The sequence below is a fragment of the Euprymna scolopes genome, chromosome 22 (assembly GCF_053919585.1).
Source record: "Euprymna scolopes isolate OS-2025 chromosome 22, ASM5391958v1, whole genome shotgun sequence".
Classification (NCBI taxonomy): Eukaryota; Metazoa; Mollusca; class Cephalopoda; order Sepiida; family Sepiolidae; genus Euprymna; species Euprymna scolopes.
In genome coordinates, this window is record NC_136503.1 from 111366160 (window position 1) to 111378854 (window position 12695).

Genomic DNA, 12695 nt, shown 5'->3' on the forward strand with positions numbered 1-12695 from the left:
TAGTTTCTTTCTTTGTTTGTTTCCTCTTTAGTTTCTTTCTTTGTTTGTTTCCTTTTTAGTTTCTTTCTTTCTTTGTTTCCTCTGTAGTTTCTTTCTTTCTTTGTTTCCTCTTTAGTTTCTTTCTTTCTTTGTTTCCTCTTTAGTTTCTTTCTTTCTTTGTTTCCTCTTTAGTTTCTTTCTTTCTTTGTTTCCTCTTTAGTTTCTTTCTTTCTTTGTTTCCTCTTTAGTTTCTTTCTTTCTTTGTTTCCTCTTTAGTTTCTTTCTTTGTTTGTTTCCTCTTTAGTTTCTTTCTTTCTTTGTTTCCTCTTTAGTTTCTTTCTTTCTTTGTTTCCTCTTTAGTTTCTTTCTTTGTTTGTTTCCTTTTTAGTTTCTTTCTTTGTTTGTTTCCTTTTTAGTTTCTTTCTTTCTTTGTTTCCTCTTTAGTTTCTTTCTTTGTTTGTTTCCTCTTTAGTTTCTTTCTTTGTTTGTTTCCTCTTTAGTTTCTTTCTTTCTTTGTTTCCTCTTTAGTTTCTTTCTTTCTTTGTTTCCTCTTTAGTTTCTTTCTTTCTTTGTTTCCTCTTTAGTTTCTTTCTTTCTTTGTTTCCTCTTTAGTTTCTTTTTTTGTTTGTTTCCTCTTTAGTTTCTTTCTTTGTTTGTTTCCTCTTTAGTTTCTTTCTTTGTTTGTTTCCTCTTTAGTTTCTTTCTTTGTTTGTTTCCTCTTTAGTTTCTTTCTTTGTTTGTTTCCTCTTTAGTTTCTTTCTTTGTTTGTTTCCTCTTTAGTTTCTTTCTTTCTTTGTTTCCTCTTTAGTTTCGTTCTTTGTTTGTTTCCTCTTTAGTTTCTTTCTTTGTTTGTTTCCTCTTTAGTTTCTTTCTTTGTTTGTTTCCTCTTTAGTTTCTTTCTTTGTTTGTTTCCTTTTTAGTTTCTTTCTTTGTTTGTTTTCTCTTTAGTTTCTTTCTTTGTTTGTTTCCTCTTTAGTTTCTTTCTTTCTTTGTTTCCTCTTTAGTTTCTTTCTTTCTTTGTTTCCTCTTTAGTTTCTTTCTTTCTTTGTTTCCTCTTTAGTTTCTTTCTTTCTTTGTTTCCTCTTTAGTTTCTTTCTTTCTTTGTTTCCTCTTTAGTTTCTTTCTTTCTTTGTTTCCTCTTTAGTTTCTTTTTTTGTTTGTTTCCTCTTTAGTTTCTTTCTTTGTTTGTTTCCTCTTTAGTTTCTTTCTTTGTTTGTTTCCTCTTTAGTTTCTTTCTTTGTTTGTTTCCTCTTTAGTTTCTTTCTTTGTTTGTTTCCTCTTTAGTTTCTTTCTTTCTTTGTTTCCTCTTTAGTTTCTTTCTTTCTTTGTTTCCTCTTTAGTTTCTTTCTTTGTTTGTTTCCTCTTTAGTTTCTTTCTTTGTTTGTTTCCTCTTTAGTTTCTTTCTTTGTTTGTTTCCTCTTTAGTTTCTTTCTTTGTTTGTTTCCTCTTTAGTTTCTTTCTTTGTTTGTTTCCTCTTTAGTTTCTTTCTTTGTTTGTTTCCTCTTTAGTTTCTTTCTTTGTTTGTTTCCTCTTTAGTTTCTTTCTTTGTTTGTTTCCTCTTTAGTTTCTTTCTTTGTTTGTTTCCTCTTTAGTTTCTTTCTTTGTTTGTTTCCTCTTTAGTTTCTTTCTTTCTTTGTTTCCTCTTTAGTTTCTTTCTTTCTTTGTTTCCTCTTTAGTTTCTTTCTTTCTTTGTTTCCTCTTTAGTTTCTTTCTTTCTTTGTTTCCTCTTTAGTTTCTTTCTTTCTTTGTTTCCTCTTTAGTTTCTTTCTTTCTTTGTTTCCTCTTTAGTTTCTTTCTTTGTTTGTTTCCTCTTTAGTTTCTTTCTTTGTTTGTTTCCTCTTTAGTTTCTTTCTTTGTTTGTTTCCTCTTTAGTTTCTTTCTTTGTTTGTTTCCTCTTTAGTTTCGTTCTTTGTTTGTTTCCTCTTTAGTTTCTTTCTTTGTTTGTTTCCTCTTTAGTTTCTTTCTTTGTTTGTTTCCTCTTTAGTTTCTTTCTTTGTTTGTTTCCTCTTTAGTTTCTTTCTTTGTTTGTTTCCTCTTTAGTTTCTTTCTTTCTTTGTTTCCTCTTTAGTTTCTTTCTTTCTTTGTTTCCTCTTTAGTTTCTTTCTTTGTTTGTTTCCTTTTTAGTTTCTTTCTTTCTTTGTTTCCTCTTTAGTTTCTTTCTTTCTTTGTTTCCTCTTTAGTTTCTTTCTTTCTTTGTTTCCTCTTTAGTTTCTTTCTTTCTTTGTTTCCTCTTTAGTTTCTTTCTTTCTTTGTTTCCTTTTTAGTTTCTTTCTTTCTTTGTTTCCTTTTTAGTTTCTTTCTTTCTTTGTTTCCTTTTTAGTTTCTTTCTTTCTTTGTTTCCTTTTTAGTTTCTTTCTTTCTTTGTTTCCTTTTTAGTTTCTTTCTTTCTTTGTTTCCTCTTTAGTTTCTTTCTTTGTTTGTTTCCTCTTTAGTTTCTTTCTTTGTTTGTTTCCTCTTTAGTTTCTTTCTTTCTTTGTTTCCTCTTTAGTTTCTTTCTTTGTTTGTTTCCTCTTTAGTTTTTTTCTTTGTTTGTTTTCTCTTTAGTTTTTTTCTTTGTTTGTTTTCTCTTTAGTTTCTTTCTTTCTTCTTTTCCTCTTTAGTTTCTTTCTTTCTTTGTTTCCTCTTTAGTTTCTTTCTTTGTTTGTTTCCTTTTTAGTTTCTTTCTTTGTTTGTTTCCTCTTTAGTTTCTTTCTTTCTTTGTTTCCTCTTTAGTTTCTTTGTTTGTTTGTTTCCTCTTTAGTTTCTTCCTTTCTTTGTTTCCTCTTTAGTTTCTTTCTTTCTTTGTTTCCTCTTTAGTTTCTTTCTTTCTTTGTTTCCTCTTTAGTTTCTTTCTTTCTTTGTTTCCTCTTAAGTTTCTTTCTTTGTTTTTTCCTCTTTAGTTTCTTTCTTTGTTTGTTTCCTCTTTAGTTTCTTTCTTTGTTTGTTTCCTCTTTAGTTTCTTTCTTTCTTTGTTTCCTCTTTAGTTTCTTTCTTTCTTTGTTTCCTCTTTAGTTTCTTTCTTTCTTTGTTTCCTCTTTAGTTTCTTTCTTTCTTTGTTTCCTCTTTAGTTTCTTTCTTTCTTTGTTTCCTCTTTAGTTTCTTTCTTTCTTTGTTTCCTCTTTAGTTTCTTTCTTTCTTTGTTTCCTCTTTAGTTTCTTTCTTTGTTTCCTCTTTAGTTTCTTTCTTTGTTTCCTCTTTAGTTTCTTTCTTGTTCTTTTCTTTCTTTTTTTATTTTTTCTTTCTTTTTTCTTTCTTTCTTTTTTATTTTTTCTTTCTTTTTTTTTTTCTTGTTTTATTTTTTCTTTCTTTTATTTAATTTTTTCTTTGTTTTCTTATTTTCTTTCTTTGTTTTCTTATTTTCTTTCTTTGTTTTCTTTCTTTTTTATTTTCTATTTTTAATTTATTTTTATTTTTAGTTTTTCTTTGTTTTCCTATTTTCTTTGTTCTTGTTCTTATTTTCTTTGTTTTCTTTTTCTTTTTTCTTTGTTTTCATTTTATTTTCTTGTTTTTCGTTTTATTTTCTTTGTTTTGTCTTTTATTTTTTATTTATTATTGCTTTATTTTTATTTCTTTATTTTTTTTTTTTATTTCTTTATTTTTTATTTTTCTTTATTTCTTGTCTTTTCTTTATTTCGTTTTGTATTTTTATTTCTTTTTTTTTCTTTTTTTTTCTTTATTTTTCTTTCTTTTTATTTCTCTTTTTTCTTTTTTCTTTATTTTTGTTTTTCTTTTTTATTCTTTTTTATTTCTATTTTTCTTTTGTTTTTTCTTTACTTTGCTTATTTTTTCTTTGTTTATTTTTCTTTTTTCTTTTAATTTTTTCATATTTTCTTATTTTTTCTCTTTTTCTTTCCTCTTTCTCATTTCATTATTCTTTCCTTATTTATTTATATTTTTTTCCATTTTTTTTGTCTTCAAATCCACCGTTTTTAAAGTTAAAATACCCATTCCAAGACAAGTTCATTTTTCATGATTCAATCAATTACCAAATCCATAATCGTGGTGATTGATAGGAAGCAGTCACACCACAAAATGAAAGCATTCTTTTTTCTAAAACTTATTGGAATTTGATCACGTAAAAATAAAATAAGTATGAGGCAACCTATTTCAGAAGACTATCATTTTTACCAAATTTAAAGTTCCTTAAAAAATAAGAAAATACTTCATTTATATGCTTAAATAAGAAAAAAAGGGAATACTGTTTTTTTTTTTTTTTTTTTTTTGCTTAAAGTTTAAGTTAATGCGATTTGTGGTTTGTTTATAAAATAGTGTATCCTTCGAGAAATACTGGTTTTCAAATATACTCAACTTTCGAACTTTAACTCTAGTCAGAAATGACTTTCTAGCAGTCAAATAAAAAAATTAAAATTCTACTTTAAGGGATTGTGTGAATCTTGTCATAAAATGAAGAAAATATAATTTAGACTGGTGGGTCAGTTTCGCATATAAACTTAATGTAAAATGATCCCTCATTTCCCGGTCATCATTTTTATACTTTCGTAAACATATTTATTATATAAATTCAAGTAAAAAATTGAACTTCAAAATTAAAAACAAAAAAAAAAAACGAACATTTTTATAATTTCATAAACATATTTCTTATAAAATTTCAAATAAAAAAAAAAAAATCTTAATTTTGTTATTAAAAGGGCAAATAAAGACTGTTATTTTTATCTTTTTATAATTTTCTTAATTTTTCTTGTATATTTTTCAATAATGTCCTTTTATATTTTATTTCAATAAATCGCTTCGCAATAGAAATGCTGAAGAATAATAAAAGTGAAGGAACTGATTTGCCTTGTCACCACTTTTGGTAGCAACTACGCTGGAAGTTAGGAAGAACGTTTGCTGACTATAACCAAAATGTTATTTTATCAGCACTCATGTTAATTTTTAATAATACACAGGAAAATATATTTGAAAAAAAAAAATATTGTGATATACAGTGTATAATATTCATCCCGGATTTGTACGAATTTACAGAAAAACATTTATAGTGTTGTTTTCATGCTTCCTTGAAAATTCCTTTTCTAAGATAAATGATAAAGATGACCCCCCCCCCCTGCCCGTGCATGCTTATGTTAGTGTATGTGAGTTGGATACTAATCCTCCTAAATGTCAGATTTGATGCCTGGATGCAAACACATACATGTGCATACAAACACATACACGTGCACACACTAGGAGTACGAGTTCTGGATTCAACATTAAATAACCTGAAAAGTGTTGATATCTTGTAAAACAAAACAACCAAACCAAATAAATATTTAAAAATATAAAGAACTTGAAGCATAAAAGCTTTTACCAAAATAATAGGATTCTGTATTAAATAACCTGAAAAGTGTTGATATGCCGTAAAAAAATCAAGCAACCACTTTTCTAACTTTCTTACTTCTTGTCTGCTTTTCCTTATGATGGTTGTTCGCTTTGAAAATGTTAATTTTGCTGTGAATGCTTACAATTCGAATGATTTATGGTGGTGAAGGAGTTAAATGATATTTGCTTCATTGAAGAATGACTTCCTGTTTCCTTACCTCCTAAATGTGCGCTCGTAGTTTTACTCTAGAGTTGTTTTTAGTGCTACCATCTTTATGCACATTTCAGTTTTATCTTCCATTCGTTATTCAAAATTGACATGCATGCAAAGCTTTTGAGTGCTTAGAATTACCGTTATTAAAAAAAGAAAGATATAGATAAATCTGTATGCTGTATGTAGTCATCACTAACCTGTCATATCCCAAAAATCACATAAGTAATTTTTTTTATATAGAAAACATTTTTTTTTAATAATTTTAAGAGTAAATTGTATTCATTACACGGCTGATTTTGATCTTGAAATTAAGTTGTCCACCTCTTATTTATAAATACTGGCTGTCAAAAATTATTAATCACTAAAAATCATAAAATTTGATTTTCTTCATAAAAAAATACTTGATCAATTTATATGATTTTGGGAATATGACATCTTCGTTCCATGAGAGGTACATACATCATAAAGAATTATCTGTATTTTTTTTTTTTTAATGAATCGAATTCTAAATAAAAACACATTTTTTCTTTGTTCACGATTGTATTGATAAATAACTTTTCTTCTTATTCTTAGGTTGGGTGATTCTGATGTCACGGCTTCTGGTTTAAGAGCAGCCATTGGAAATTTGGAACAAACCATTTTGGAATTGGAAGCAACGAACCAGGTAGGATCATTTTCACTGTTTGATAATAAATATTTTTTTTTTTTTTTTTTTTTTTTTTTATTGGACACTGTCCATTTAACTTTAGACACCCCTTCCCGGCCCTGTCGGTAGGGCATTAGAATACGCCGACTGCCCCCCTGCAGAGGGTAAAAGTCCCTCAATGGGGGTCCTGGATACGACCTTAAACTATATCCAGTGGTGAGGCCCCAGCTTGTGGGCTTTGGGGAGTGTAGAGCCACCCTTTAATTACCATTGCTTCCAGGTCCACTCTGACCCGGAGTGGTAGTACCTGTTAGGGTTCCAACTATGGGTTAAATAGAAACCGACTTGAAAACAACAAATATATTCTATTAAAAAAATGTTTCTTCAAAATCTTTGGATTCGGCATTAAATAACCCGGAAAGGGTTGATATGCCGTAAAACAAAAACAATCAACCAACCAACCAACACCCCTTCCCTCTCAGCCTTCTCCTATCTTTAACACAAAAGTGTCCAAACAAGGGATGTACCGATTAGCAAATTGGCTGATTAGCGATTAATCGGTTTTTGATAATCTATCAATTACCGATTAATCGTTTTTCTAATGCCAATTTATCAACAAATTTTGTTGCCATAAATGATACTAATATTTATTATTAATTATTAGGAATTGTACAGTAAATTGCAACGATGTGTGAACCAAAAATAAAGCATTCTTCATTAGTCATATTCTTGTTTCTTACGTTTAGACTCTTGCTACCATTACATAGTTTTATTTTTCTGGTTTAGATAATGTATATTTTATTGAGATAAATTACTAATTAGATATCAGAAATGAGTAATAAATAAAAAATTAACTAAATATTGACAACAACCTTCAACCATTATGGCAACCAGTTTCTGCTGGAAGTATTTTGATGTCAATCCCGAGAATAAAAATACAGCTGCCTGCAAGTTATGTCAAACCGTCACATCAAAGGGTGGCAAATTAGCAAAACCTTTTCCAACGACTAACATGTTAAACAATATTAATTTATTTTTATTTCGGACTATTATTCTCATCTTTATTAGTTGTTGTTTTTGATCTTTTATTGGTTTTGTTTATTCACAACGTTTCGGCCAACTATTCCTCTGGCCTTTGTCAGGTGGTAACTGCTCATCTCAGAAATGAATTCTAATTAAGGAATAATATATATATATGTTAAACAATCTTAGAAAGATTCATCCAAAGAAGCAAAAATTGCAGATAAGAAAACAAAGAAAATGACTATTCTGGGACAAACATTCCAGGAACCAATGGCAGCAACTATGAGCCTCCAGTGAAACACCAATCTGTTATAGTCAATATTGGATAAAAAGAAAATTTGTGATATTAAAGATCATAGATCACAAAAGATCCATTATCTGAAAAGAGAAATGATTGCTGTTGATATTCAACCATATTCTGTAACATCTGATATTGATTTAATAGGCTTATTGCAAAACTTTGTTAAAATTACAATATTCCATCAAAAAAGTAATTCTCTGCAAAATAATTTTTGATATATTTACAAAAATAAAACCAAAATTCAATTCTCTTGTTGAAATTAGCATTTCATGAACTACAGGCATTTGGACAGTTACAACAGATAATGCTCCCTTTCTGAGTTAGGACAGTGTAGAGCTGTGCTTAGAGTTGTTTCATTTCATGGTATACAAACAGGTAAAGAATAAGTGAAGAATTGCACAATATTCCAAGTATAAAATCTTGAATAAAGTTTTCTTAGTCTTGTGGGATTCAGGAGCAAATATGGTTGCTGGTGTCAGGGAATGTGGTTTAGAATCATTATCATGCTTCATACATACATTGCAGCATTCAATAAGTGACTCATTATTTTCCCAACAGGCTATCAAGACGATCATTATAACAGAAATAAAGCCTCTCACTTTAATCACTCTTCATTAGCAAATTAACTGAAATACAGGATCAGTTTAATTTTTAATTTCAAAATGTGACCATATGGTGATATTCAACATATATGCTAAAAAGGAATTTAGAACAACGAAAGGCTATTGTTATGCATGCTGTTGTTAATAAGATTCTTACCTTAACAACTTACCGAAAGGGACTTGTTCCAAAAATTTACCAGTTAAAGAAATCGCTAAAGAAGCAAGTCACAGAACTTCAACCATATCAATGATAATACCTACAATTTTAGCTTTGAGGTTATTTCTTTCAAAAGCTGTCCAATCTAATTCTGATATTTCTGACTTTAGTGGAATCCTTACCACTGTTGAACAATTCAATGGAAACAAGATTTTCATCCCATCTAAATGATAAGAACTTGTGTCTACTTTCCTATATCCAAGATTCAAATTTAAATTTCAAAAGAATGACCTGGAAAACGCTAAGAATTGGATTCTACATCTTCTACTGATGATGATGAGGCAGAATCGCTGTTGAGGGTCAAGAAGATCAAAGGGAAAATAAAATTGTCTGATGAATTACTTTCAAATAAGCCTACAGTGACGAATCCAAACTTAGAACAGGTAGAAGCTGAGTTAAACCTGAAGACTGCAACTACAACAGAAATACAAGAATCACAATCTAAATTCAAAAGAAGTAAATCCCATATGCACAAAAGAACTTGATCATTATGTAGCTTTACCGCTACTTACAAGAGATGATCTATTTCAGTGGTGGAAGAAGACACAGGAGACCTTACCACTGCTGAGTAAACTGACTTCAAATTATAGCACACCACCTTCATTTGTGGAGAGTGAGACACTTGTAATGTGTATGACCCTATGAGGAACAGGCTGTGTCCTGAAAACATTACAACTTAAAAGTATTCAACTTAAATACTGAGACAGAGCAGAGGAGGCAGGCAGCAAGAATAAGAGGAAGTAGAACAGCAGCAGCAGGTGCAGAACTTCAGCTTATAATTATTCACTTTAAGAATTACAATTTGTTCTTTGTGGTTGGCTTGTAATTTCTTATCTAATTGTTTAATTATATTCATGTAAGAATTGGAAATTGTCTTTGTAATTTTATTTAATAAAGGCAAGAAGCCATAATAGTGGCCAGACACTTGATTAAATGTTAAGTTAAATTAGCAGTTACTATGTTAATGTGTCAATATTATCTGACGAGTTATTTGGCAGTGATGAAATGATTTAAATTTAATATAAAAGAGAAAAGTGATTAATCGGCAAATCGTCAGATTACCAATTAATCAGCAAAGTGGTCGATTAGCTACTGATTAATCGTTACATCCCTAATCCAAACCCAGGTTAAATAGAATAGAACTTTAACAACATTTTTAAAATACCAGATGCTAAACCGGATATGATGATGATGATGATGCACATAACTGTCACGAGTTTTTGCATGATAATTCTTCACCCAGCTATGCCATTGTTTTTTTGCTTTTTTTTTTTGCTCTGTGCTATGATTAGGGGTCGTTTAGAAAGATCACATTTCTAATGAGGAAATATGGACTATAGACTAGATTTGGATGCACTAAAGGAATGCTGAGGGAAACCATCATGAAAAAACAAATGATTTTCTTAGGACATATTTAGCGTCAAAAAGGCATAGAACCTCTCGTACTGACTGGTAGAATGTAAATCGAAAAAGCAAGGTCGATCAAGACACACCTTGATGGACAAGTTGATTGATTGGACATTATTGTCAAAAGTTGATTTTTTTTTTTTTTTTTTTTTTTTTTTGCTATCGATAGCCACCCGCATTGGAGAGCTGTGGTCACCAATGCTGTTAAACGGCAGGGCTGCTGCTGCTGATGATGATGATGCTACAATTAGAGTAAAAACTCTTGCCTACGAAAGACATGACAAAGCTTTGTAAAAGCAGAAAATATCAATTCATTTTGTGGTGAATAATTTGCATATTCGATTTAGCATCTACTTTTCATGCTGGCATCTTCCAAGCTAACCTATCTCTGACATCTTCCTGAATCCATCCTCATCACTTCTTCCCATGTTTTACTTTGTCTCCTGTTAACCAATCCTACCACCTTCATTGTTCTACATCTACTAACCAAAGAACTCTCATGTATTCTTTTAAGATTTAATCTTCATCTGTATTCATTAACCTGTGACATTACACAACCATCAGATCATTGTCTCCGTACAATGTACATTCTTAATCCTCACTGGCCATGTAATTTGTAACCTGGTTGGCTAATACAGTAATTAGCATAGCTGTTGTCATCTATAACTAACCTGAATACAATGGCCCAACACACTATTAGCATGTCTGCTAAATGGACCACTTTGAACATCAAAATATAATTAAGCAGTGAAAAGGTATTGGTTGTTTTTATAGCATATCAATCTTTTCTTTGAATTACTCATTCTGTTCTAAAATTGCTTAATCACTTGAAAACATAGAATTTTTTTTTTTTTCAAGAGAATATAGTTTTTAACAATGTCCTCATCCACAAAGGCAAACACAAAGTTTCTTTATAATGTGAGGAAAATCCAGTTTCCTGGATGGGACAAAACTAAAATTATTTCAGTCTAGAAAGACCTTTCCTTCACAAACTAAAGACAGAACAGATACTACACTTTGACATTTATTTGCACAAAATATAAAACTATTACATAATGACCAAATTAGGTACAAGGCCAATCAAAAGTATGAGGATAATGAGTGTCGTTGGTCATCCTTGGTTACAAATACTTAAAATTGTTTATCTTACTCTTAACTAGAATCATCTCAGTAACCACATTACCACATTCACTCCAGGGGGGGGGCTACTTAAGCTAAGCCCAAATTTGAAAAAGTTTTAAACATAAATATATGTACAGGAATTACATTTCGTTAGAATAATACTACACTTTGATCCAAATCCTTAAAATTCTAAGGTATAATTTTTTAATGTATTATTTAATTTAAAACACTCCTTCCAATTTAAGATTTGTATGTGTTCTTTTTATTATTATTTTACTAATTTAGTTTCAGATTTGAAAAAAATAATACTCATCTGCTGACCATCAGTAGTTATTTCGCATAGAATTTGTCATTTAAATCTCAGGCAATGTCTGGCCTACATGCTAGTTTTTAATATTTTTATCATTTTCTTTAAACTAATTTCATAGAATTTCTGCCGTCTCTTTTCAGATGTTGAAAGATGAACATCAAGCTCTCCAACTTGCATTTACGTCTCTGGAAGAAAAATATCGGAAATGCCAGGAAGATAATCGAGATCTTGTTGAGCGATGGATGCAACAAAAGTCCAAAGATGCAGACAAGCTGAATGAAGAAAACGATAAAATTTTGCGGTAATTTCATGTTGAATTCAACACAGCTAATTTAGACATGATTCTAATGCAGAAATTATATTTTGGTAAAACGAAAGCCATTTATATGATGCTAATTCACTTCTCTCTCAAAATGATATTCTACGCATTTAGGCGATTTATATGTAAGCAGCTTAAAAAAATTTGAGGTGGGGGTGGGGGCTAAAAAATATTTTCTTTGTTTGTCCAATTTTACATCAATATTTAAAAATTATAATTGTACAAAAATGTTACATACTTACCTGTTAGGTTAAAAATGAAAAAGGCTGTACACCAAAATTTATGCAAATTCATTCAGTATTTTTTTTCTTATCTAATCATCCCTGTGCAAATTTTGGAAGCCATTCTTAAGCTGGAGTGGAAGGGCTAGGTTTGTTGACTCTTTCCTTGCTTAAATTTAAGCTTGAGTTATGCCCCTTGATCTTAGTAAGGCTGCTAATGTCAGGAATTTTACTGTTAAAATTTGATCTTTTTTTTTTCTTTGAAACAAAAATACTTAATGAATTTGCATAGTTTTTAGTGTACTATCTGATTTTTACTTAACATGTAAGTACCTAAGAATTTTTGTGCCATTTTGTTTTAAAGTTTTTTGTTTTTTTTAAATGAAAGTTTTTAATATTTGAGTGAAACTGGAGAATAGCCCATATTTTAGACTTTAAACCAGGGGATAACTTTTGCATATAAATTTAACATGAAATGGTCTCCCACTTTCTAACCAGATAGCGTTTTTAAAAGTATATAACTAAATATTTGATTTTAAAAGGAAGGTGGTTCTATATTGAATGATCAGATCAAGATATTGAATTACAAATGGCACCTACGTAATTATCATGTCGCAAATAGTAACATATCAAAAAATTATGAAAAACGATAGGATAGAAAAATAATTATAAATGAAAAAAGAAATTTAAGGGAACGAAATCACTATATTTAACTTTTTAAAAAATGACCAGTTGACAGAATTAAGTTCTCTTATGTCATGTGATGAATATAATTCAAAATTTTGACAAATTTTATTCCCTATATAAACTTTATCAAAAACTGCTTATCATTAATAACTAGCGGGGATGTCCGGGTGTTAAAAAAAAAAAAGTTTTGGGAGGGAGGTAGGCTTGAAACCTAAGCCTTGAGGCGAATAGCCTGATGACTTACCATGACGCTACGTGAGCAGAGAAGTGAGGAAAGGTGAAATTAAACATTTAAAAAAGCAGGTGACTGAACGTCAATGTGTTATTTTTTTTTTTAGGTCAAACATCACGC

General features: G+C 29.7%; 1 protein-coding gene across 5 annotated transcripts in view; it reads left to right on the forward strand.

Annotated features, from left to right (window-relative positions):
* LOC145243645 (autophagy-related protein 16-1-like) overlaps positions 1 to 12695 on the forward strand; it is a 171202-nt gene that overhangs the window by 55527 nt on the left and 102980 nt on the right. For all 5 annotated transcript variants that reach the window (XM_080106686.1, XM_080106683.1, XM_080106684.1 and 2 more), the window contains 2 exons: positions 6062 to 6152; positions 11257 to 11417. In XM_080106686.1, the coding sequence (XP_079962812.1) occupies positions 6062 to 6152; positions 11257 to 11417 (252 nt within the window). The remainder of the gene's footprint in view (positions 1 to 6061; positions 6153 to 11256; positions 11418 to 12695) is intronic.